The following is a 25,279-nucleotide window of genomic DNA, read 5'->3' on the forward strand; positions in this document are numbered from 1 at the left end:
GTGGGGATCTTTTCAGGCTTATAAAATTATTGTATTTTAATATATATGACAAAATGGCACTGCCATATCATCATTTCCAATCACTCCCCACTCCTGGCCTCTCCTCTGCCTCTTTTTTGCTGTAGACTCAGTTTAAACTCCAAAATGGGCGTCTCTGTCGGTGGGTCTGCTGTGTTCCACTGACTGACCCCCTCCACTTTTCTTTGTCTTTTGTTTTTCTCGCCATTTCATGGAACTTGTGGCTTGGGCAGATATTAATGAATGCAAATGGGTGCCGACACCCTGTGCCCACCAGTGCCTCAACACTCCTGGCAGCTTCAAGTGCCTCTGTCCTCCTGGACGACAGTTACTAGGCGATGGGAAGTCTTGTGCTGGCCTGGAGAAGCTGCCCAGTTATGACAGCTATTCTTTTGGCTATAGACCAGCCCAGTCCTCAGCTGTTGGAAACTACTACCAGCGACAATATCACAGCCTGGCTTCCCAGACATATAAATCCTTTTCAAGCTCTAGCAACGTTAGAACACCTTTCCTCCGATCACGCAGGGACACTAAAGAGACTTGTCCCGATGGCTTTAAAGCAAGGAATGGCCGATGCATAGGTAATTATCAGCCAGAACCAGGGTTTTGCCAAGTACAATGGGTATTGGACAAATCTGGCCTTCTAAATTGCAATTTTGTGTGGTGAGACCTAGCACACAAAACATAGCCTTAGCTCCGTACACCAGCTCATGGCCTTTAATTAAAACCTGCATGTGTAATTTGTTCAAAATTGACCCCCGATTGTTCAACCAGATCTTTTTCCTTTCTTTCATCTGAGAGCTAGTGATCAACATTACTGCAGTTCGCTGTTCATTTTTTGTTTATGCCAAAATTGAGGAAAACAAATAAATATGGTATTATAATATGCAAGTAAGTTACTGTTGTTGTCCAAAGGTCGAGTGGTAAGGAGTGCTGAGCAAACACATTTGTGCGTTCTGATCGCAATATCTACATTTCTAAAAAGAAGAAATAATATTTAGTTTTCTTCTAGAAAAATACAGGTTTGCTCTATTGTCTGAAAATTTACAAGCCCTTACTAGTATTTAGTTGTTAAACATTTAGTTTTTAAAATAATCTACACTTGAATATCCATTGGAAATCAAAAGTCTTTCCAAAAAAGCTTTATATTTTAACCCTTAAAAAGTAGAACATGTTGATCATGTTCATTAGTATTGCAAGACATTTCTTTTCATGTACATTCAGCAAGGTCTTGGCTTAATCTAAAATCTGACCACCAGAAAATGGACTATACAGATTGTAACATTGATATATAAGCTCTCTAGAAAAATCTAAATCTAATGTAAAAATATACCCCCTTCGTAATTGCCTGTGTTGCATATAATTGCATTTGTGAATGAGGCAACATCTGATATCTTTTGTAAAATCCAGAATCTTATAATTACAAGTCCGGAAAGTCTTAAAATTATGAACCCTCTGTCCATTTTGGGATTCCTAACTGCTGGTTTTATTTCCATCAAACTTAGATATCAATGAATGTGAAAACAAAGACACTTGTCAGCATGAATGTATGAACACTCAAGGGAGTCATAAGTGCCTGTGTCCCAGCGGGTATCGACTTATGGCCAATGGGAAAACCTGTCAAGGTGAGACTGAACCTTTCCAGCCTTAACACTTTTCACAGACTTCACAGTGAAATGTGTCTGATCTATCACAGAGAAATAAAGGTTACAAATGAGTAGAAGCCATTTGGCCCATTTTGGTTGCAAGTTGTTCATTATAATTAATTATTGCTAGTAGTAATGAAGAACCTTACGCAGCTGTTTCTTGAAAGACATCAGGGTATAAGTTTTGACTGAGTTTCTTCCAGATTCCCACACGCTTTTTTATAAAAAAGTGCCTCCTGTTCTCTGTTTTAAATGCACCTTCCTGTGGTTTAAAAATGCACATGTGAAACAAGAGGCCCTCTTTTACGTCTCTCTTGCTTGTTTCTAGATATTGATGAATGTCTCGAGCAGAACATTCAGTGTGGAGCCAACAGAATGTGCTTTAACATGAGAGGCAGTTACCAGTGCATAGACACACCCTGTCCGCCAAACTACCAGAGGGATCCAGTCACGGGGTAGGTCATTTTTGGGTTAACTCAATATAAAAAAAGCCAAAACTGTGAGGTAAAATTGGGCTGCACACAAAATTTAAGTACGTCAGTTCACATGACAGAATTGTTGTTCATATTGTTGTTAAAGGAAGTAACGTTAAAATAACTATGACGAACAAAACCGCAGAGCTAAATGCAGATGTTCCCCCCCCAGACCACAGATGTGTATATTTATGCTTTGCCAAGATTAGAAGATGCATGGTCAAAATTCAGTTTTCGGGATTGCGCTCCAATGTTTATTTGGTAACCTAGCTGATAAGATGAGAAAAATGAATAACTAATTGCGTGGGAGCCTCAGAATTTTTGGAATATCTCAGAAGACATTGCCCTTCCGTGCTTAGATCTTTTTTCATCAGTTACGTATATTAAATTCTTTGAGTACTTTTCTAATGAAACCCCCCTGCCTCTTTATTAACCCTCTGTGCTCTAGGTTTTGCCTCAAGAACTGTCCACTGAACGACCTGGAATGCACTCTAAGTCCTTATGCACTGGAGTACAAGCTGCTGTCACTACCATTTGGAATTGCAGCAAACCAAGACTTGATCCGACTAGTTGCCTACACTCAGGATGGCGTTGTGCATCCCAGGACTACCTTCTTGGTGGTAGATGAGGATGTTACCCTCCCCTTTGCTATCCGGGATGAGAACCTGAAAGGCGTCGTGTTCACTGTCCGCCCACTGCGTGAGCCCCACACCTATAGGATGAAGGTTCGAGCCTTGTCTTACAGTGTAGATGGAGGGATTGAGTACCAGACTACTTTTATTGTGTACATTGCAGTGTCTGCATATCCATACTAGAGCACTTTAAGTGGGAAGAGGTATGATACAGCCAGGGGAAAGGCATACCACTGGAAAACTAAGACTTTGTACACACAAGGTAACCTGATCTGGAAAACATCTATCCATGAGACAGCAGGACTTAACTTTGGAATGGTCATTGCATCGTGTCACAGGGTATGTGTGTTTACAATGAAAGGTATTTTAATAATGGAACTGATAGGGAAAGCATAGTTCCGCAATGTGTATTTTTGTTTCAGCTGTCTACAGTATTATACTAGTATTTCCACCCTGGCATTATAAAGGCAATGAAACATTTGCACACTGCTAATAGTTTTGTCCCGCCACTGTCGTGTTCTTGCAGAGGGAATCGGCCAGTACTTGCCTCGATCTGAAAGCACCCTTTCAGGTAAAACAAAGTAATGACTGCAAGAACTGGCAGTTATGTATTGAACAGCGCTTTAAAAACGTAGACGTCCCCCTTCTGACAGGCCTCTACTGATCACATTTAAACATTCTGCACTTCTCCATTTCTATCAAGACATAAAATCTTTGAAATTCTGAAATCATAGACATGCAGAAAAAAAATTGAACCGTTGCAGTACCCTGTTAAATAAGAAAAAAACTGGTCTAAGGGCCCTTTAAGTTCTTCAGCAGAAGTACCTGATGTCATGGTGGAGTTTCCATTTAAGAGAAGGAGCCCCGTGGATGCCTGAGTGGCTCAGCCAGCACTCACTCCAAGCACAGGTTGAACGCAGTTTTAAAAGATGCTGCAACTTCAGGCCTGGACAACGTTCCTGATTGTTAGTGACTGGAATTCCCCAAGAAGCAGTGCACAACTGATCCGCTCCATTGGTGTTACGAGTGGGATTAGTCCGCCACATCCCACTTGACACCCAGCAAGACGGCTAGCCCTGCGACTTCACCCTTCTTCCTGCAGTGACAACACGGGGGGGGACACATCTCTACTACAAACAACACTGAACCTCCTACTACACTGGTGCAGAGCCTGGGCAGGGGTTGGAGAGGACCTTGTCTACACTTCTTCATTCTTCCCCCATGGGTACAATGGCTGTAGCTGTGAGCCAAGGTGTAAATGGGACTAGTATAAAACACAATAATTGGCAACTGTAAATTAAAAAAGACAGTGGTCAGAACGGCTGTTCAGAAAAGTAGCTGCTTGATGGACAATATTGATAACATCCAGTACTACCGGTCAACGTTCTATTGGATCAGCAGATTTTCAGGTTTATTTAGCTCAGTTACCAAGATGTATTCTATTTTTCTGATTTGTATATACATTTTTTTTTTACAGTAACCTGACAATCACATAAAATAAAGATTTCCACCCCATCAATTAAATATTTTCAATACTAATGGAAGCGGTGAGTTATTAATTCACAATGCAGTTAAATACATCTGACTTTATTAAAAAAAAACTTTTTACTTGAGGCTACACTGAGACTAAACGCATTTTTTATTGATCCCGTCTCAAGAAATCACATCTTTTAAAGGTGGGAAGCTCAACTAATGAAAATAAAAGTATGAGATAACAAGAAAAAAAACATGTTGCAATTATATATTTGTTTTATTGTATCACAAAAGCACATACATAAAAAAGGAATATTTAATAAGGCAGTCTGTAAACCAGTTATGAAGATATATTTGCACTTGGTCACAAACAAGAGCAACCAACATTACTGTAACTAAACCTCATTATGATCTGTTTGGTTCCATTGTTTGTAAATAACATTCTATAAAACAATCTTAAAAAATCCTGTGAAATATTTTCTTCTGGGAATTTTACATTAAGGTATGATTATCTCACACTATGATACAGAACATAGTAAAGAGCCCACGGATTCAAAGCTCAACCCCTATTTCCATATATTCATTAGTCCTAAGTGCTTGGCTAGAAGTCTACGCTAATTAACCCATTATAAAACTGATAACATCAAACTAACAAACAGTATCAGTCTTAAAACAGCAATTGAATTTGTAATATAATGTCTGGGAATCACCTTTTTCACCATAAAAGTAGAACCCTAACAGTTTGCACGATTACAATTTATTGCACTGTTCTATTCTATATGTCCTTTTGAGGCAAATCATGTACAAAACACACCGATTTATCAGAAAAACATGAAGAACGAAGAACTTGCTATAGTCCAATTTACTAGAGGAATTTTGGTCCAAAAGAATCTTGAGAGTTTTAAAGATGTTTTGCAGTACATTTGCTTTTGACTAATATACATCAAGTACAGGAATACTGAATTTACAAAACACTTCATGTACATTTCATTTGAACTGAAGGGGGTTTGACCAGTCAGTTTACAGAACTGTAAAATCAGCTGTTGTGACACTCAACATTATTTAAATAGACTTTAAAAATGCTTGAATATCTAGATGAAAAAGAATGCCTTGGTTCTAACGTAATAAAACATTTGATAGCAGGCTGACGCAATACTTAAATTGTTACTTTACAATATCACCTATACTGAAGAGATTGGGATCATCGGGCACAGAAAGCATGGTAGCTAAACATGAAAAAGTAAAAATGCAAAGCAGGTAACTCATTAAAGATGTTTGGAAAAAAAATGAAAAAAAATTCTCATTCTAATTAGGGTGACACATTTTTCAGATAGGGTAGGGAAAGGAAAGAATGATAAGCCAGATGCAGGTGAGTGATCAATTTTTGTCATCCACAAGATCACAGCGTTTCAAAGAACTATTGTGCAAAATCTGGCCTACTCTCATATGCTCTTAAGAATTTCTAAAATCAGTCAGTGGTAATTGGTTTATTTGTTCTTAGAGTAATCCCTTTTTAAGGCAATACCAATAGATTTTGCAACAATATTTAACAACTAATTTCTTTGACAGCCTGTGAATTAAGATGTATACATGTGTGATTTCTCTGTCGCAGTGAGAGTCGCTTTTTCCAGGCAAAGGAAGGGTTACTCTGTGGCAGAACTGATACTACAGCTTATACACCCCTGACAGTGGAATGGCTAAGCAAAACATTAACAGACTTCCTAGGAAATGCAAATGTAATCCTCATTTGATAGCCAGTCTGCTATTAAGAAAAAATCCAACACCATCAAAGGAAGCTTGATTTTTTTTTAACAATTCCTGAGATGTGGAAGCAGCCTTTCAGTTTACGCAAGATACACTAAACCAAAACAAATGAATCTCACTGAAATGTTAGCTGACTGACCGATATTCAGTTTTAAAAACAGGTACAATGTGATTTTCATACACAATGCAGCGCAGTCCTCATATAAAAGGCATTCGGGCAGTCAGCGAATGACAGCAGTGAGAGGGCCATAATACAAAGTAGCTACCGAAAGCAGACGTCATGGTCTCAGCTGCCATGTTGGTGAGTAAAAGAATGGAAAAGACATTAATCACGCAAAGACTAAAGAAGAAACAAAAGGAAGGAGTACTCCACAGTGCCCTGTGAAACAACTCTTGGTTTTTGTACCAGCAAATCCCTCTGTAAAGCAGAGCTGTCCTGAGTCTCCATTAAACGGTTTTCCTGGCAGTTAACACTCGAACAATGGAGCCCACACCACCAGCAGATAAAGCCTAAAACAGAAACAGGGAAATCTTAAGGTCAAGCTTTGGGAATTAATACCAAAATCCAACAGGCTTTTCAGTTGAACCCCACAAGTACTTGTTAAACATGTTTTTGTGAAATAATTCATCATAAAGAGTTTCTGGAAAACGGATGTTCACAAACAGAGGGAACCAGGTGAGACAACAGGTACTAACCTTTTCGTGCCACTGCAGCAACACTGCGCTGCTGTTTTCTGAGGGATTCTCAAAGCCCTTGTAGATGTACTTCATGAGGAGATCCACTCCATTCTTATCCAAGGACTGGACAGCTTTCTCTATGTCGCCGCTCTTGAACGAGCTCAGCACTTTAAGAACCAGGCCTTCCGCCCGATCCTGGAGACAACAGAACTAGGGATGAGGCTGCAACACTACCTCAGCCACAACGCCAACATGAACAAACACTGACCGCACACAGAGAGGCGATTTATTCATGACGAACTTTGATATAAAGTGCACGTGTGCCAGAACACATCGAACTGGGAAATGCGAGCCATTTTGGTAAGAAAAATACCAGTTTTGATCAAACCAAGGCAACTTGGTAAGAAACTGTAGTTATATCAGTGTTGGCAACCTTTTCTCTTAACTAGTTTCAATAATCTGACTAGGAATTTTCAAACAGAACATTATTGCCCCTTATTCTCTTATACATTAAAAGTTAAACTAATAGGCCTTCTCAAAGCAAATACAAGCAAAATACTTTCATGATCAAATCCTCAGGTCATATTGGTCAGGTCAGGGCATAATGACAAGAGGAGCTGCAATAAATAAGAACTTGCCTTGACATTTTGGTTCTTTGTGTTGATTGGTGGGTTTTTAAGAACAGCTTGTAGGGCCCCCATCAGATTCCCTGTGCAGAAGGATGTGAAGGAAAAAATGCATGCACACAGCAGCAATACAATATCCCCCCTTAAAGATGTATAATATTTCCTAATGACAAATGTAAAAAAACAATTACACACGTTTTACTATTAACGCATCCAATAGAATTGTATATTACTCAGTTGTCATTTTCGTTACTGTGTTACGTTAAACTAGGTGCGTGGAAAATATCTTTTTCAACGACAAACATTTTTTATTTTTGTTTCCTGTTGGAAAGGAAAATAAAGGAGGAGGAGACTGTGAATACATAAATATGTAGAATGCACGCTTCTATGGTGTTCATTCAATTACTGTTGGCTTTACTTTCTGTAAAGACTAGGCCTCAGCTACACTTTTGCAAATCATAACTGAAGTGCAGAAACAGGAACTAGTGTGGTAGAGAAATTACTGACATATATGGCATTAACACAACTTCCCATCGTGACGCATCAGTATCGCTATAGCTACTGGAACAATTCTTCTAAACCTGGCGATAACATTATTTAGTGTACTTAATGCCGCATCTTCTAAATTGGGCAATAATTTCTCGTGTTTTTTCTTGAGAGAAAGTCACACTGCGCTGCTGCCTGGAATGCAAGAATGCAAATACCTTCTGCACAGACAAGCCCGGACATACTAAATTGCAGTGCTGTGCACAGGAGTAAACCTCTTTTGTGCAGCAATTGCTATGTACAGCAAATTGACTCACTTCTCAATCAACTGATGAAATATTCCAAAAATGGGGGCAGCTGTACAGGGTTTATTTTATCACTCATATTCTCTACCTTCCAAAACGATCACTGAGGCATTTTTTCACTTCTTCAAAACCCGTACAAAACGATCCCTAATGAAATAATATCTGACCATGTCAAGAAGCTGTGAGCTCGCTTTAACCAAACTTCTTATTAGTGGTGAAAGAGACTGTAATGACAAAGATACAGTTGTGAAGCCAGCCCATTCTGAAATTACAGACAGGTAAAGCAACTGTGTAATGATCAATACCGATGTACCAAAAAAAAATAAATACCGATTTACCGATCCCTACATTCGCATACCGCGTAAATGATTTAACTGCATTTACAAGCCTCCCGTGTATCAGCAAACTACAGCCATATGAAGAAGAGACAAGAAAGTGTTATGTATCGGCTTGCGTGCACAGACCTCGCCCTCGGGGAAATTTCACATTGGGCAAAAATTAAATTATTATTAAACATGGGCCATTTCTGCTGATAGACTCAAGTGGCAGTCGAGGTTATACTAACGTCGTTGAAACAATACAATGTAGATGCAAATACGATTCTCGCTTTGAAACGACTAAACCACGGCTTGCGTGCCATTCATTCCCCAATTTGGTTTGAAAGTCGTACTTTGCTTTCCGTTATTTCTACATCATCCCCCGCTTCCTACTGCTTTTTGCACTGTTGTGCAGAACGTACCAGATCGGACACCTCAGCAATACGGTGTTAAAACACAAGTAGAAAAAGAACGTAAAGTTCACAATGACTAACTACCACCACACCCATGAAATTACAAATCGGTGTGAGCTGCAGACAACTGACGGTGCGCCGATCAAATCATTCCTAACTTCACAGCCTGATTAAAACAGAAATTTACATCTGTAACCCGTGCTGCCAATCTGATTATATTTACAGTAAAATAAAACCCGTTTTTTAAAGGATATTGTCTAATTAAAGAGTCCACTTCCCCTTCGTCGGGACCCAGCTGGTTCTCTCCACCATCCTCCTCGTCTACAAACTTGTTCTCGTCGTACTCGTCCACATCTACCTTCCTGAAACGGTCGGACACGGTATTTTTCGACATGGCGACTTGCGCTTTTTTTTTTTGCAAAGTCTCAACTATCCTTCCACCCGCAGTGAAAACGCCGCACTAGCGTGAACGACAAACCCGGCCTTCAGCTGGTCTGATTTGGAGGAATCCTCACGGAGCTCCTGCTTCCTTCCTCTCAGTCAGCCATCCATTCACTTCCGCAATGCGGCGCCCTCTGCAGTCCTCTTAGGGAAGTGCACCACAGTACCTGAAACCGCTCAGAAGGTACAGTAGCAGCTAGTATCCCTCAAGCACGGATTGCTGATTCCTAACTGATGGTAAATTTACAGGTTTTCCCGTCATTCCAAAGAGGTGTGAGCCTGGCCAGTACCTGGATGGGAGACCTCTTGGGAAAGCTAAGATTGCTCCTGGAAAAGGTGTTAGTGGGGCCAGTAAGGAGTGGTTACCCTGCAGTCTGTGTGAGTCCTATTGCCCCAGTATAGCTATGGGGACACTGTATTGGTTTTTAAAAATCCCAGGATGCTTTCAAAAAGCTTTTTCCCCCTTCCTCAACCATGGCCTCCTAATAATCCCCATCTATGAACTGGCTCCTTTATTCTGTTTCCTCCTCACTAGCTGGTGTGTGGTGAGCTTACTGGAGCACTAATGCTGCCGTCACGTCATCCAGGTGGGGCTACACATTGGTGGTGGTGGAGGGGATCCCCATTACCTGTAAAGTGCTTTGAGGGGAGTGTCCACAAAAGCACTGTATAAGTGGAAAGAATGATTATTATTTTAAATCATCTGAACAAAAGAGAACAGTTGGGTGGGCCTCCAGGACTGGTGAACTGCTGATTTAGGGTCAGTTTGCCCAAGCCCTGGAAGTCTAGAATACTGCAGGATTTACAGGTCTGTTTAAATTGTCAGCACTGTAGTACCTGGGAACTGCTACAATTAAGATAATAGTTCAATTGTGTTAAACCGATCTTGAATGAAATCCCAGAGTAGAGTCACTTTCAATTCAGGCAATTTATAAATCTTACTGCCAGGATTCCCAATTCTAATTGTGAAGGCCCAAACACCTGCTGGTTTTCATTGATAATGTTGCTTTATTAGACCTATACAATTTCTTGCATTAGGAATTCATCTTTTCGCATACCCCAGCTTTTTCTACATGAGACACAGACACAGACACACAGACAAGGAGAGAAGCTTGGGGTCAGAGCGCAGAGTCAGCCATTGTACGGCACCCCTGGAGCAGTTGGGGTTAAGGGCCTTGCTCAGGGGCCCAACGGAGTAGGATTCCTCTGCCAGCTGGGGGATTTGAACCAGCAACCTTCCAGGCACAGGCGCAGATCCTGAGCCACAGAGCTACCGCTCTGAGCTTAAGCTTTCCTGGATCTAAGAAGCTGGTTGATTGGAACATTTGCAAGTATTTGTTGTTAACTAAAGAGCTTAGAGAATTATATTACATATTCCACACATACATACTAATAGATGTGTTTTTCTAATAAGTTCCACTTGGTGTAGCTGTTGCTTAATAATACACAGACGCTTTAAAACTGCGCTATCTTTAAGGAAGTCACTCGACCTGAATCTGAACTTTATACGTACAGTATGCTGTCTGCTCACTTGTTGCATGCAATTATTTTAATACGCACAATAGAGCAGATTTACTGGTGCTTTTGTGGGAATTAACAGTCCCCGAATAATTAATATTAACAACAGGAACAAAACTGTTAAAAAAATTAAAAGTGCTAGCATAGAGTGAAACAAATTGCACTCTGACAATAAGATAGTAGCCTAACTCCCAAAAGATTTTATGAGTTAACATTGGATCGTCATACCCTTGGAACAATCTCATTTTGACCACAGAAGCAAATAAAAGTGGGTAACCAAGGGGAATATTGGGGTAAACCCCACTGAAACAAAGCAGGTGTGAGTCTGGCCAGTACCTGGATGGGAAGACCTCCTGGGAAAACTAAGCTTGCAGCTTGCAGCTGGAAGAGGTGTTAGTGGGGCCAGCAGGGAGTCTCACCCTGGGGTCTGTGTGGGTTCTAATGCCCCTGTAGTGATACTGTAAAAAAGGCACTCTCCTTCAGATGAGACATAAAATTATATCTTGACTCCTGGTAGTCATTATATTAAAAGTCCTAGTATGCTTTTTGAAAAGAGTGGGGGTGTTATCCCAGGCATCCTGGCCAAATTTCCTTGGCCTTTGCCAAATCATGGCTGCCTAATAATCCCCATCTATGAATTGTGAATGAATTCATCACTCTGCTCTCCTCCCCAGTGATAGCTGATGTATGGATTGAACTGGTGCACACTGGCTGCCATCGCATCATCCAGGTGGGGGCTACACATCAGTTGTGGTGGAGGGGAGTCCCCATTACCTGTAAAGTGCTTTGAGTGGAGTGTCCAGAAAAGTACTGTATAAGCATAAGGAAGTATTGTTAATTATTGTTATTATTATTTAAAGTATTCGAGATCACAAAAAATTATGTCCACACCCTGTAGGTCTTAATATCTACTGGAATTAATTGAACAAATTGACTTGCTAAAACTGTAAGGTATGTAAAATTAAGGATTAAAATGGTGACCTACAGTATGACCATGAGCTCAGGCTCAGTCTGCCTGGCTCTGATGCATTCTTTTTGTGGTCTATGAATCATTTTGTTTATGCTGACGTTTTGCAACCAAACCTAAAAGAAGAAGTCTCTTCCTCCTTCTTTTTTAACAATTTTTTTTTTACCCTGAATGGAGGCATCTAAAACACAGCAAAAATACTACCAGAAAAAAAAAACACATTTCTTTGCGATTCTGTGTCACGCTGATGTCACACACTACAACAGCGCAAAAAAAGACGGATCCTTTTGTAAAAGAAGTGGTGAAGTCCTTGAGTTAGTTTTGTACAGTGGTGCATAACTACAATCCTTCAGGGTCATAATTAAACTGTTAGCTTAATGGGGCCACTAACTTAAAAGTTCTTCATCCATTGATGTTTTAAAAAGACCAAGAAATCCTACTGGATTCTGGATTTTAGGACTGAAATCTTTACTTTGCAATCTACTGTATATACTGATGACTCATCTCAAGTACCAAGTGGCTTATTATGCTTCTCTTCTCTAACATGTGGAAGCTGAGTGACTGAAGAGCTTTCACCCACAACACGCAATTGCATGAAGATTTTGAACACAAGTCTTATGCAAACCACAATATTCAATCTTCCCAGTGTTAAGAAAAAAGTCTGAAGAAAATAACCTCAAACTACCATACACACATTTACACAGAGCTTCTACCACATGTGTTGTTAAGCTTGTGGTTCAGTTTGCATATTTGTATGCAAACCTGAGCATCACTCCACTCCTCAGGAACAACAGTGTGCCTGTTTCCATGCACTGAGCTTTGTATAATGAAACATTCTTTCCTGTTTATCACTGAGGAGCCTACAAGCAAAAGATAACATTTCACTAAAATAAATTCTAAATAATCTCACCATAACCACCATAAGCATCAAAATAAAGGAATGTCTTTGTCTATGAAAGCATTTCGATATCTATAAAATCAAAATCTTCAAAGATATCTTTGATTTATGTGACTTCCAGTTGTAGGAAAAGCAGTATTTTTTTTTGACAGAAGTAACTACTTCAGCACACGTGTTTTTTTAGATGACGTTTGTGCAGGAGAAACTGAAATACAGTACTACTTTATCTTAGGATGTATTCATTACAAATTAGAATGGACAGCAAAAATCTTATAAAATACCTTTACCTTTACTTTTTAATTTTTGGATTAAACGTAAAATGAAAATTAAATTAACAACAAAAAAATAATACAGACAATGCAATACCTTAATGGCCAACAAAGAAAACGGAGCAAAATGCCCCGATTGTGAATTCTCTATGGGCAACAGACCACGAGAATACCTGCATTAATGTGTGTTTCATGGACAGCCTGGACATACTTGTCAATTATTATTCTAGATATTATTCTGACTGGTAAACCAGGTAAAATTATTACCAGCTCTTCACTGTTGCTCTTGGCAACGAAGAACAGGAGGATGTCAAATTTCCACACCAACAAAAAAGCAATGTTTAGCCAACTAATCATTGTCAGTTTTTTCGAACAGAGGTTTTGTCCAAAAAGAGTCCATTTAAAATGTTCTTTGTCGTGCGAACCGATTTTGGCTTTGAAATTTGAATTAACATACGACGAATCTACAAAATAAGGGTGAGGACTATGCAATAGCGATTGTTTCGTTTTCTGTACTGAAAAAACATGCAGCGAGCGGTGAGACTAGAGGAAAGATAATGCAGTGTCTGTGTCGGGGGCAGTTATCCAATAAAGCCCTTGTATAAGGCGTCGAGTGAAGATTGTACAGAGACTCTGTGCAGTTGCACAACATTTGTGAGTAAGTTAATAACGCCTTGCTTTTGGACATTAATGTTTTTGACACTCTGGATTGTTGACAATTTCGGTAAAAGGCAGTAAAATGAGGTGGATGGTACTGCCAGCGCACTACACTCGAGTTCTTAAGTGAAAGTATAGTACGCATGCGCACACGTGGCAGCTTCCAGGGGACTGAGCAGCTGTAGGGAGATGAAGACTTTGAAAGAAAGTCAACTTCAACTAATTCTTGACGTTGACTGAGAGACTCATTTAAATTCTTATGTATGAATCCGATAGTTTTGAAATAGTTACTATATCGACGTTTTTGTTACTAGTATTAAAAATCTTTATATTAAATATACTGGCGTCTTAATGCTGTAAGTTGGAACAAGTAGACGAAATTTTTCAGAGGTAGTAGGTGAACACGTTTCTTTTGACTCTGTGGTTGGACTGAGCATTATTGTTCACTTCGGAATAAAACTCCAGTACTCTTTTATCTGAATATTAAAGTTGCAATTGTGTTATAGAGGCCTCTGTAGGCATTAAGAGTTTAATGCTTAGTAACAGTCTGGGGTTTTCTGGGTGACCTGAATTTTAGGCGTCTGAAGCGCTTTGTGAATACTGTACATAGAGTAACTTGCGTGTCTTGTCATTGTAATAAATATTTGTTTAACCAAGTGTGTCTGGATTATTACTCCTCTAAACTAAGATATGCCAGAGAATAAATAATTAATGCACCTCTAATTATACCAGCCGCTCTGGTATATTCTAGAGAAATCACTTACAAGTTGGGGGGTTATGAATAATTTTATTTATTCACTAAACCACTCGGTCAAATCTTGATTTTCACCATTTTCATAACCCCCCATGTGCAACAGTGCAAAAGGTGCTTCCAGTTTTCAGTTATTAAATGCACATCCCCATTATTTCCACTTGAATCCTGCAGTTCATGTTTCACTTTTAGGGTGGCTTTGTCATTACCTTTGATTTTTTGAGTACTAAATCAGATACCTTGCTGTCCTTCTGAGTCAAGGCTTAAAAAAATAATGTGTTAATGTAGGGCATTCTTTTAAGCCTATAAGGTATCTGGGGAAGGTGTTGAATAAAAACTAATCTAATGTTTCACTCTGTAATTTCTCTGTTACAATAGGCCATCATAGCCATTATGGTGAGAAAATGGATAACCCAAACAACTGTTTCTTCATTGTAAACATGAAACCAGTTTCTAGGAAAGTGATCCCCAGTGACAGAATCGAACAGGACTTATCTTGTACAGGTGAAAGGTAAGTTTCAAATGATGCATGGCATCGTTACTGTAAGAGGCCTTTGCATCACTATGCAATATACACCCACTGCTCAATTTGTACGTGGTACAGATAATCATTTAACTAGTTTTAACTATTTTGTCTTTAATTTATACATACATGAACAGGAAGCAAGAAAGGATGTGGGATTCTTTTAGCCTACTATAGTGTAGTTTAAATGCATTGATTGGCAAGAAGACTTTTCTTTAAACACACATAAAAGTTAAGTACACGAATTGAGAGACAGGGAGTCGATTAACTTTCATGTCTAGACAGCATGTATCAGCCCATGACAACAAATGAGAAAGTGACTCAAAGACTAAAAACAAATTGTGCGTTCGTTCCAGTCTGACCTGTTACATATAAATGCAGAAACTCATACCATTAGTTTACATTTCTCTTAGTGGTGTAAGAAACTATTACTCATTCAACACAGTATAGGTAAAAAATCGTGTACGTGTACGTCTGTACTGCCATGATGCACTAGATGATGTCACAGAAACTATGAGTAGAAGCTAATACAACCAGTGTGCAAAATACCTAATAGTACATCTTTTGTTCCCCGATAGATAAGTTCTGGGGTTTATGGCAGGCACGCTCAAAAGTCTTTGGTTGAAATCCTGTTTTAAGTCAGTATTCTGTGAGTGGGACTGAGTGGAACCTTATCATGCTTAGGTATTACATCGAAACTGTGGTATGTCGATGTGGTGTTTCTCGGAAAGAGCTGTGAGAAATAGATAACATTCCTGTACTGGCTAGCAGAGGAAGCGCTTTGGATCAGTGAGATTAAGCCCTTTTCCTTTTATCAACATAACACAAGCAGAAATGGAATTGTTTTCCCAAATACATCCCCATAAACTGGGAATAAAAGTGCTCAGTCTCACTGAGGCAAAAGACTGATGTGAACAGGGACAGCTGTATTGCAGTGGGTACCCTACATGTTAAGCTATTCCAATTTTTGTGTCATGTTGGAACATTTCCAATCAGGGTTCTAATGTTTTTAAATCTCTTTTATGTTTTTATAAATTTCATCCATAAAACTTAATCTGCAGTTCATAATTTCAGAATTTTCTTGCTCACGTTTATAAGAGTAAGAAACAGATTGAATGCAAAGAATGCATCAGACTAGATTCCTGCAGTGAACATTACGTGAGAGGGTATCATTTTTGAATGTATTCAATAAAGTACTTCTGTTTTCACAGTCCCTAACCAGTAAATCATTGTAACCCATGCTTTTCCCTAATGATGTGTTCATTCATAGTCCACCTGATAAGCCAAAACATATCTGTTGCAATGAACAGTTGGCATGAATGAGCCACCTCTATGTTTAATCAGTAGAGTTACTTACACAAGGGGAAGCCAATAACGATTGCGAATTTATGAATGATCACAGAAGTTTGAGCATTGTTCCCTAGCATAGCCACATATTTGGCACCATCTGTAACGGGAGCTGGTCCAGGCTCCCGGGAAGCATAGTTCTGGACCCTATGCAGACAGTATAATCCGGAAGGAAGTGGAAAAGGACGACGGGGAGGAGACGGCGAGGATCAGGAGGGGTTGACAGACAGGGGGGCGTGACAATGGTGACCTGGTGCTTGGGGGGCGTGACCAAGGCAAACTAGTCCAAGGAGTCCAAGGGGAAATCTAGGGTGAAATCAAAAAGTCCAAACCCGGGTGATCCAATTGAGACAGGACAAAACAGAGTTAAAAGCTGGAACGTGATCTGGTACATGGACATGGAATAAAACTGGATGATGAGGCAAGGTGCTCTGAGCCCCGGACTCGGTCAGGATGCCGATAGGAGGCCTAAGCCCACAAGCCGCGTACGTAGGGGGACTTGATGGTAGGCGGGCCTCTGGGCGTCCATCTTCCAATGTAGAGCCCAGAGTAGCGAGAGCGCCATGTTTAAAATAAGGAGAGGAAGGTGCACGTAATTAGAAAAAATAAGAAAGAGCCAGAGTACCCTTAAGAGGAGGGATTACGATTGTGACACCATCGCTCATAAGATTACGGATGCCCTCAAAAGAAAATATGTTGCTTGTCCTGATGCCCCTCTTGGTCAATGTGGACCTCCTTGTCATCACTGTTGTTCTGACCCCATGACAGTTACCTTCACTGCACCACAGATGATAATGCTGCAAGATACAAACTGTAAAGTGGAATAACAGTGCAAAACCAGGTTCTGCAATGCACTGCACCTTTTCCCTTGCCATTGACATGTTGCAGTGCAGCTCCTGCTGCTTTCTGTTATCAGAGGAGACTGTGGCATCTTTCCAAATGATAATGTCTGTGTGCATCATTTTGTGAAAACTTAAATTTGTAGTGTGAGGACTGCAGCATGTGCTGTAAGATGAGTGAAACACAAACTAGAGAATAAGAATGGAACCTACTGTACCTCTACCTTTAGAATTTAAAACTGAATAGGAGGTACTTCTTTACCCAAAGGATTGTGGGAGTCAGGACTAAGCTACATAACCAAGCTGATCAATGCAATACCCTGGCATCTTTCAAGAAACAGCTGGATGAGATCTTCCAATCAGTAAGCTACTAGCTACCAAATTTACTAGATGGGCTTTTTCGTTTGTACCTGGCTTACTGTATGTTCTTATAAGTAGTTCAGGTGGGTAGCTGCATCAGCATTCGTAGGCTGCAAAGGAACAAGTAATAGGTTTATTCCATGCTGAAAAAAAGAAGAAAGAAAACACAACGTTTCGGCCATGGAGCCTTCTTCAGGTGTGAGAAAGACAGGGCAGTAAGCAAAGGTAATTACCTTACTTTAATCAAATTACTTTTGCTTACTGCCCTGTCTTTCTCACACTTGAAGAAGGCTCCACGGCCGAAAAGTTGTTTTCTTTCTTCTCTTTTCAGCATGGAATAAACCTATTATATGTTCTTATAAGACATATAAGATTTAACCTTTTTGACACAAACATAATAGTCGTGCACATTGGATTATAAGGTAGAAAACCAATAAGTGTATTGAGATTCCTGTGGCATTTAGATAGCAGGATTATAATTGAAGTATGTTTTTTTAATTCAGCAGTTACAAAAACTTTCATTATTGATACACTGTTAATCACTGATTTTATCACAGTTCTTTACATGTTTAAACTGCACATTCATTTTAAAGTAATCTTGGGTTATATTAATTTACAAAGTTAACAATAAGAGATTCACTGTTGTATTCAAACATATAATATTTAATATATACATATGATAGAAGAGGCTTGTTTGTATATGTACGTATATAGTGATAGCAGTAAATTCAGGTAGGTAATGCACATGAAAGATGTAAACGTTAAATACTTAAAAAAGACAGATTTCATAAAGAACAAAATATATCACCAGTTTGAAAACTATTTTCTTTTTCTTCTGCTATTTCTTCTTCTAATTATATCTGACTTCAATGTGTAACTGGCCTAAACTCGTACACTTAAACTTGGGCTACGTTTGTGTAAATGTTATAGGATGGTGTTATCCAATATTACCTAAAAAAAAATTAAGTCCAGAACCAGACCATATAAAACCACTGAAGACACTTTCTCTCTATGAATTTAGTAACATAAATACAAGAAACACTTGTTATAAACTCAAGAGTTCAAACACAGCAATTTTGTGTTCAGTTGAGAAAATGTCCTGTGTTGTACTCATTCTTTGTGTAGCAGGGCTGTGGGTAATCTTATGTAATCTTGGGGTCAAATAATGCTTCCTTTTCCTGAGTGCCAAAATCTGGCAATTGCACAATCTGTAAATATTAGATATTAGGTTTGACTTTACTGTGCATATGTCGCAATACTGTACATAACTTAATATTGAAAAAGGCAGGAAAAAATTGACAGTGCTTTACCCTTGACCATCAGGTTGCTACACAATTCCCTAGATCTGTTGCAGAACAAGATTAAAAGCACATGGTCATGATACATGGTGATTCATGGACTCGAAACTTTAAGACAAATTCCTCCCTACTGGCATTTACACAACGCAAACAATGTCAGAGGAAATAACTTTCTTTAAAAGGATGTATAAACTAATGAAGCCTGAAATAACAGTTTATAGAAAAAAACACAAATAACGTAAAGGAATTATTTCTGCAATAACATTTCCCACATCCCACATCTCTTTTGCTACACATACAGTAACTAATTATAAATAATGCATTTAGTAGTTTGTTTACAGCATGTATAAGGCATAAGGTACAGTATGTTTTTGAATTGCAAAATGTCCCCAAACAAGGTTGGGCCGTACGTTTAACTGTAACAAAAGATAAAATATAATGTTACAATGGGTTTACAGTTACAGAAAATGGGTAACATTCAAAAGACTTAAAATGATTCAACTTCTACATTGTTGTCAGCCACAAATCAATATACACATCTCATTAAAAAAATGCTCAACAACAAACTTAGTCTCTTGTTGCTTCTCAAAGAATTCAATCTGTGAGATAAATCATAAATGTACTAACCCTTCAAATTGAATCCAGTAAAATCCAGTAATAACAATTATAGTTCAAAGACAATGAAAAGGCAACACTTCAAATGGTAAAAATGTTATTTTTGCATTACTGGAAGTGAAAACCAGCAGTGTTCTGGATTTTAAATTGCACCATTGTCTATATATATATATGTCTGGTCTGCCTATATACATTCACTGAGCATTGTTATTTATCACTAAAAAAAAACTACTGAATTGTGCTCTAACATGTGAGGTGTACCATGTCAACAAATTAAACAAATATTCATTAAAAGTTATTTCTGTTTTTAAAAAAGTCTAACATTTAATAAAAAAAACAACTAACAGAAACTTCTGCAGTTGCCTGTAATGGCTAGGTAATGGTGTTCTCTAGTGAATATTAATCATGAAGCATATATTGAACAGGCAGTGAAAAGAAACATATGCAAGGAATAATGCCTTACAATTTCTTATTTAATAAGTACTACCTATAAAATCACGGTGTTACACACAGTAACCTAATCAATAACTTTCTAAAAATGTAAAAGTGTAAAACCTCATCAAATGAGTTGCTGCAATAGGAACATAAAGTTTAAAAACAACATTTTCCCCTCTAAGATATTTGGACCACAAGTAGTCAGATTAGATTGAAATACATTGATAGTGATTAAGACAGGTGACAGCAGTGGGCCTTGTTTTCAGTTTCCATGCCTCACTGTTGTCATCGTTCTTCATCTTTAATCTTAGCAAACATTCTGTACCAGGTTCTGAGAAATTCTTTAGTTAAGTCTGTAGTTGGTCCACATGAATGCATCCAGGAGTTGTGTAACCATTGTGCTGTGAAATCCACTTCAGAGTACTGGCTCTGTTAGATATGGAGTTTTCCACGATGTTCTTTTTTCAAAAACTTTCTTGTTTCAATTTCGTTGAGTGACAGAGAGACAGAGCAGCGGGAAGGATTCTCCCTTCTGAACAGTACGCTTTCCTTGATGGCTTCTTTAATCACCTGAAACCAATTAAAAATAAACATACATATACACATTCTGTCATTCTCAATCTTATTTCTGGAAACTTCTACAGACTACAAGCACTCTACAGCACTGAATTATTGTTTCCGTTAATTTCTCACAGCTCTCTCCATTCAAAATCCTCAATATATTATGAGTTACACTAGCATCTTGTTAAAACAGTCATTTGACAATGAAAATGTGCTGCCTTACCTCAATATTGTTGAGTGTGTTGAACTCCATCAGGTTGTGTAGCTGAGTGAAGGCCGAGTTCGAGTATTGAAAGTTGAAGGTGGAATATGGGGTCTGAGGATCATCAAATATATCAAAATCAGCTAACTCCTTCTCCTTTTCAGTTTCTCGCGGAACTCCTTTACGCACAAAAACATAAAATATGCTGTTATATGGCTCATGAAGCTGCTTTAGATAAAGAGATTCAAGAGATATTACTGTACTGTGGGTTATTTTTATTGTAACAAAAGACAACTGACACATTTACAATGTGATAAAAGTCAACTTTAATAAGTCAGTATTTAAGCTGAATCACTGGGTAAGATGAATGAAGGAGCTGACTTAAGCACAAATCTTGTTTGTCAGAATACTTTTGAGAGAGACCTTCATGGAACAAGGTGGGGGTAGACTTTATGGACAAAACCAACAGGAATCCTTTTCTGAAACATTATGTGATCAGGAATTGTCAGTGCAAAAGACGTATTCTACAGTGATATGTCTTTCTGGTATCAATTGTTATGTGCTTAGATGGAATTTTATTTGTGCTTTGTGCAGGATCACAGATAGTGTCATAAATGATCAGCCTGTAAAAATAAATCTGCTTTAAAAACAAAACCTGCGTGACCAAGGGTGGGTTATACACAATGATAATTGAAGTTGATATCCAAATATACTGTAATAATGGCTACATACTCCAAAACAATTTCTCTTATCAAAATTATTACAGACATTATTTTTGTTGGTGACACAGTGGTTAGTACTGCTGGACATGGTGTGCTATCTGTGTGGAGTTTGTGTAGGTTTCCTCTAGGTGCTCTGGTTTCCTCCCACAGTCCAAAAGCATACTGCTTAATTGGATTATTTTGGTTGAGAATCTGTAAATTACACTACTGTTTTGTTCCAAGAGTGTTGCATTTGTTTCTTGAATTTATATAATATATAAGGTATACAAAAACTATACAGAAACTGCAGACCCAAATCTCAGTGTTCCAAGACGTAAAAAGAAATAAATAGCCTAGATAAAAAATAAGATTCTAACATTATGAGACTGAAGGAGTATTAAGCTTTACAAAGATTAAGAGAAGTAGCTCATTGTTGGACCAAGGAAATACTCTAGACCCCAGGAATCAAGAAAACATAGTAAATGTATTAAGGGCTTAAGACGATGAACAAATATGCAAATGAAAACATATTTCTATGCATAAATACACATTTCCCATTGTTACCTGGAGCCTTGAAGTTTCTGAAGTCAATATTGGCTAGCACAAAGTGGATAATTGTAGGGCAGCTTTTGTCCCCCTTTCTGGGTTTGAAGACATAACACTCCTTCAAGCCTTCCCTGTCAAACACTTTTGGGTCAATCTTTGGGAAGGGCAACTTGTTCATCCTGGCCCATTTCTCTGCCAGCAACAGCTCCTAAAGAGAACAACCACAACCGCTGAGTTAATTATTAAAAAGTGTAGGGGAAAACTTACCACAAAACAAAAAATCTTTGTCATTTTTCATAAAATTATTTATTTAAGAAAAGGATAAGAATAGGTTTCCTTTTAAGGTATTACAAGATGGGAATAATTGCCATTTGTGCAGTGCCTCATCCATCAGTTACTGTTTCACAATTTAATCTTAAAATGATTTTTTACTAACCCATTATCAATTCAAAATAGGTGCACCTAATTCAAATTTCAGACTGATATTTCCTAATATATTGTTATTGAGATTATCTCTTGTATTGTTTAGAATTTCACCAAACTGCAGTTCATGTAGGACATAAGTGTGCCTCAACCATCAAACTATTTTCTACCGAAAATGAACTCAAGACCCTCTTCATGAATTAATGAAAGTGAAATGTACATATTCATGGGCGTCACTCAAAAGCTGCACAATGCCTGAGCATGAGCTCCCACACAGCTGATGACTGACCTTAAATGGAGGACTGGAGTCACTGGGCCGGGCAGAGAAATCGAAGGAGATGATCAGGTCAACTCCTCTCTGTGGCCGCAGTATCAAGGGGTATGGGAGGTTAAAGGTCAGGCCACTGTCGACCACATGAATCTTCTTGCTCTTCACATCTAGAGGCTCATAGATCCGGTCAAATTCATCTGGGTCTGGGAATTGCGCAGACCAAAAAATAAGCAATTTTCCCACAGAAAAAAGTATTAATACACAAAAGCGAGCTTAAATCTGCAACGGCTCTACTTTACTTTCTTAAAAACGAAATATGTCAAAAGACACAATGCAGTGTTTATTAATTACTGATGATGATGATGACTTGCATATTTCCATTCCCTAAGAACAAAACAGTCCCTAGCAATTTCTGGTGCTCTTTAATATTGTTAAACTTGTAACAGGGCCAACGTATAGGTGTTGTTTATTAAAGTAAAACATAGAATGTCAACTTCAAGGTGTTAAAGACACAAAACCTTTATTACAGTATGTCTTCTATTAAAGATATCCTTTTTTACACTCCTGATGAAAATCTGCAAAATGTAGCGCTTGAAGTTGCAACTAATTAAGGACTAAAACTGACAAGAATAAGCAATTCCAAACACTTTCATTTCTTAATCAATACACCCTTCTAAATAAATCATGGAAAAATATTGATATGACAAAATACATTTGAGAAAATATCCCATTCTTTGAAATTATTCATGAGTCATGTGCTCTTGTCATGTGCTTTTTAATTATTTTTTTTAGAAACATTAACTAGTCATATGTGTGCTGTACATGCTCAAAATCTGTGGAAATTAAGGTTAATCATCTCACTCATGTTATTACTACTTATTTCTTACTGATTCAACAGCAACTTAAACATTAAGTTTGAAGAGGAGTATTCTTAACACCATGTTATGGTTTATTGTATTTTCTCAGGAAATGTTTCTAATATTGCTGCAGTACCATGATTTTTCTATCATTTTCCACCTGCCCCACTGTCAATTGTAGCACCTCTGCAATATGAACTAGGTGCAACATATGTACAAGTAATGTATTTTAAAATAAGTGGTAATTAATTATTATTATGGAGTCATCTCCATACCTGTGACAGCTGAATCCTCTTCATCCACGGAGGTCTGGCACATCAAGTCTCCGAATGGAGAGTAAGGGAGCGTAGTGTTGAGGTTGAGGCCCAACATGAAGTTGTGCACTTTCCCGGCACGGCCCTCTCGCGTGTTAAAAAGGGTGGAGTCGCTGACCAAAGTAGTGAACATGCGCTGTACCCAGCTAGCCTGAGCTTTCTTTTGGAATTCATCTTCTACTTCTAGGCTCTCTGTCCCGCCTAAAAAAAGAGGCAGCAAAAAAGCAACATCTCAGAACAACACACAAGTCACATCCAAATACCTAGGGTGGCACTTATACTTGACACTTAAACACTCAACATTTTTCTTAACGCTTGAAGAACATAAAAATGTAATAAGGCTTACAAGTGACTTTGGTTGTCAGAAGCTAACTGATACAAGGATCTCATCACTGTATCACCATCATATCACACAACGTGTCTTATGTGATTTTATCATGTATCCCAGTGATGTGATACTAATATTTAACATGCACTGAATCAGAATATGTTATAACACAATTAAAACTGTTTATGGACATGCAAGTGTCGAAGGGTGGATCGATTAAATGATAGAAAAACAGAGTTTGCTCATCTGTGGTCTAAAAAGTTAAAAAGTGATTTTTATATTTCGGGATTGAAAAGAAGCAGCATTGATAAATGCATTGCAAACCACAATAAAAGTAAAATGTATACAAAAACTTGTAAAACCCCCAATTTATATCACCAAATAGACTAAATTTCCAGGTATGCGCAGTGCTGTGTTCTGCGATTCAGAACGAGGCAACAAAAGAAGCAGGCTTGTGAATACGTCTCTTTTAATCCAATAGAAATATTCCTCTCAATATTTTTGCCAACAAATCCTACTTAATTGTTACTCCCCATGCAGATTACATTGGACATTTTCTGTTGTGAAACATCTGCTGCACAACCTGTACTTATTCGCTCGATCATCACATTACATCATAGTGACTAGTGAGCAGGAAGGGCCGCACCACGTCGCAATTCGTGTGAACTCTCACTCTCGCCCGTGCCGAGGCCAGGGGTTTGTGGCAAAGTACTGTTGCGACTTACAGTACTTTCACAAAGTTCATGATTGTTGTAACATTTTTCTTTAACATCAATGAATTTATTTTGGTACTGAGATTTAACAACTGGTCTGCAGAAATTGGGACTGCAGTTCCCCTTTAAGTGATTTTGCATAGGACACCTCATATCAATACATCAGAGGACGCCGTTACACACTGCAGGTGCGCAATGCTCACCTTTCCGAGGCTCGTCGTCATTGTCCAAGCTATCCTCCCCCAAAATGTGTTCAGGCTTTATTTGTTCTGAGAAAGAGGACATGGCCATTTAGATCACAAAGTTAAATCTGCTAGAAACAGTGGTCGAGATTAATTCCCTACTGTAAAGCACAAAGAAGAAAAACCAACCTTTGTTTTATTTTACTTCTCAGCGTGGAGTTAAGCTCTGCTCGTTTGTCTGCAGCTCACACTCTGACGTACTTTAGCCCTCTACTCAATTCACTGACGCTCATATTGCCAGAAATACTAGCAAACAGTATCCAAACTAGACCGCTCAACATCAGGGTGGATTAGAGACATTTAAACAAATACTTTGATTGGATTGGATTTAATTTTAATTTAATTAGATTTCATGCAAAATTATCTCTTCAA

At 38.5% G+C, this 25,279-nt stretch overlaps 3 protein-coding genes across 3 annotated transcripts in view; 1 reads left to right on the forward strand and 2 right to left on the reverse strand.

Annotated features, from left to right (window-relative positions):
- hmcn1 (hemicentin 1) overlaps positions 1-4,385 on the forward strand; it is a 113,157-nt gene extending 108,772 nt beyond the window's left edge. The window contains exons 104-107 of the mRNA XM_088927975.1: positions 252-599; positions 1,524-1,643; positions 1,993-2,119; positions 2,586-4,385. Coding sequence (XP_088784101.1) covers positions 252-599; positions 1,524-1,643; positions 1,993-2,119; positions 2,586-2,952 — 962 coding nt within the window. The 3' untranslated portion in view covers positions 2,953-4,385. The remainder of the gene's footprint in view (positions 1-251; positions 600-1,523; positions 1,644-1,992; positions 2,120-2,585) is intronic.
- Positions 4,386-4,500: 115 nt separating this feature from the next.
- arpc5b (actin related protein 2/3 complex, subunit 5B) lies at positions 4,501-9,379 on the reverse strand. Its single transcript, XM_088927976.1, has 4 exons — positions 9,085-9,379; positions 7,323-7,394; positions 6,703-6,879; positions 4,501-6,516 (listed from the first exon to the last, which is right to left on the reverse strand). The coding sequence occupies exons 1-4, from the start codon at positions 9,223-9,225 to the stop codon at positions 6,454-6,456; spliced, it is 453 nt and encodes a 150-aa protein (XP_088784102.1). The 5' UTR covers positions 9,226-9,379; the 3' UTR covers positions 4,501-6,453.
- Positions 9,380-17,874: 8,495 nt separating this feature from the next.
- The window catches only part of LOC148823447 (cytosolic phospholipase A2-like), a 30,473-nt gene continuing 23,068 nt past the window's right edge, over positions 17,875-25,279 (reverse strand). The window contains exons 13-18 of the mRNA XM_088928018.1: positions 24,869-24,934; positions 23,586-23,825; positions 22,472-22,656; positions 21,778-21,967; positions 20,534-20,691; positions 17,875-20,319 (exon numbers count right to left, since the gene is read on the reverse strand). Coding sequence (XP_088784144.1) covers positions 20,182-20,319; positions 20,534-20,691; positions 21,778-21,967; positions 22,472-22,656; positions 23,586-23,825; positions 24,869-24,934 — 977 coding nt within the window. The 3' untranslated portion in view covers positions 17,875-20,181. The remainder of the gene's footprint in view (positions 20,320-20,533; positions 20,692-21,777; positions 21,968-22,471; positions 22,657-23,585; positions 23,826-24,868; positions 24,935-25,279) is intronic.

This window comes from Atractosteus spatula, chromosome 11 (genome assembly GCF_055471065.1).
Source record: "Atractosteus spatula isolate fAtrSpa1 chromosome 11, fAtrSpa1.hap1, whole genome shotgun sequence".
In the NCBI taxonomy this organism is placed as follows: Eukaryota; Metazoa; Chordata; class Actinopteri; order Semionotiformes; family Lepisosteidae; genus Atractosteus; species Atractosteus spatula.

Excerpts from the sequence above, each read along its gene's own strand:
- arpc5b (XM_088927976.1), bottom strand. The coding sequence starts at position 9,225 with ATGTCGAAAAATACCGTGTCCGACCGTTTCAGGAAGGTAGATGTGGAC. Across the intron at positions 7,395-9,084 it reads TGGACTCTTTAATTAGACAA|GGGAATCTGATGGGGGCCCT; the intron begins TATCCTTTAAAA and ends TCCTTCTGCACA. Across the intron at positions 6,880-7,322 it reads CAAAGAACCAAAATGTCAAG|GATCGGGCGGAAGGCCTGGT; the intron begins GCAAGTTCTTAT and ends TGTTGTCTCCAG.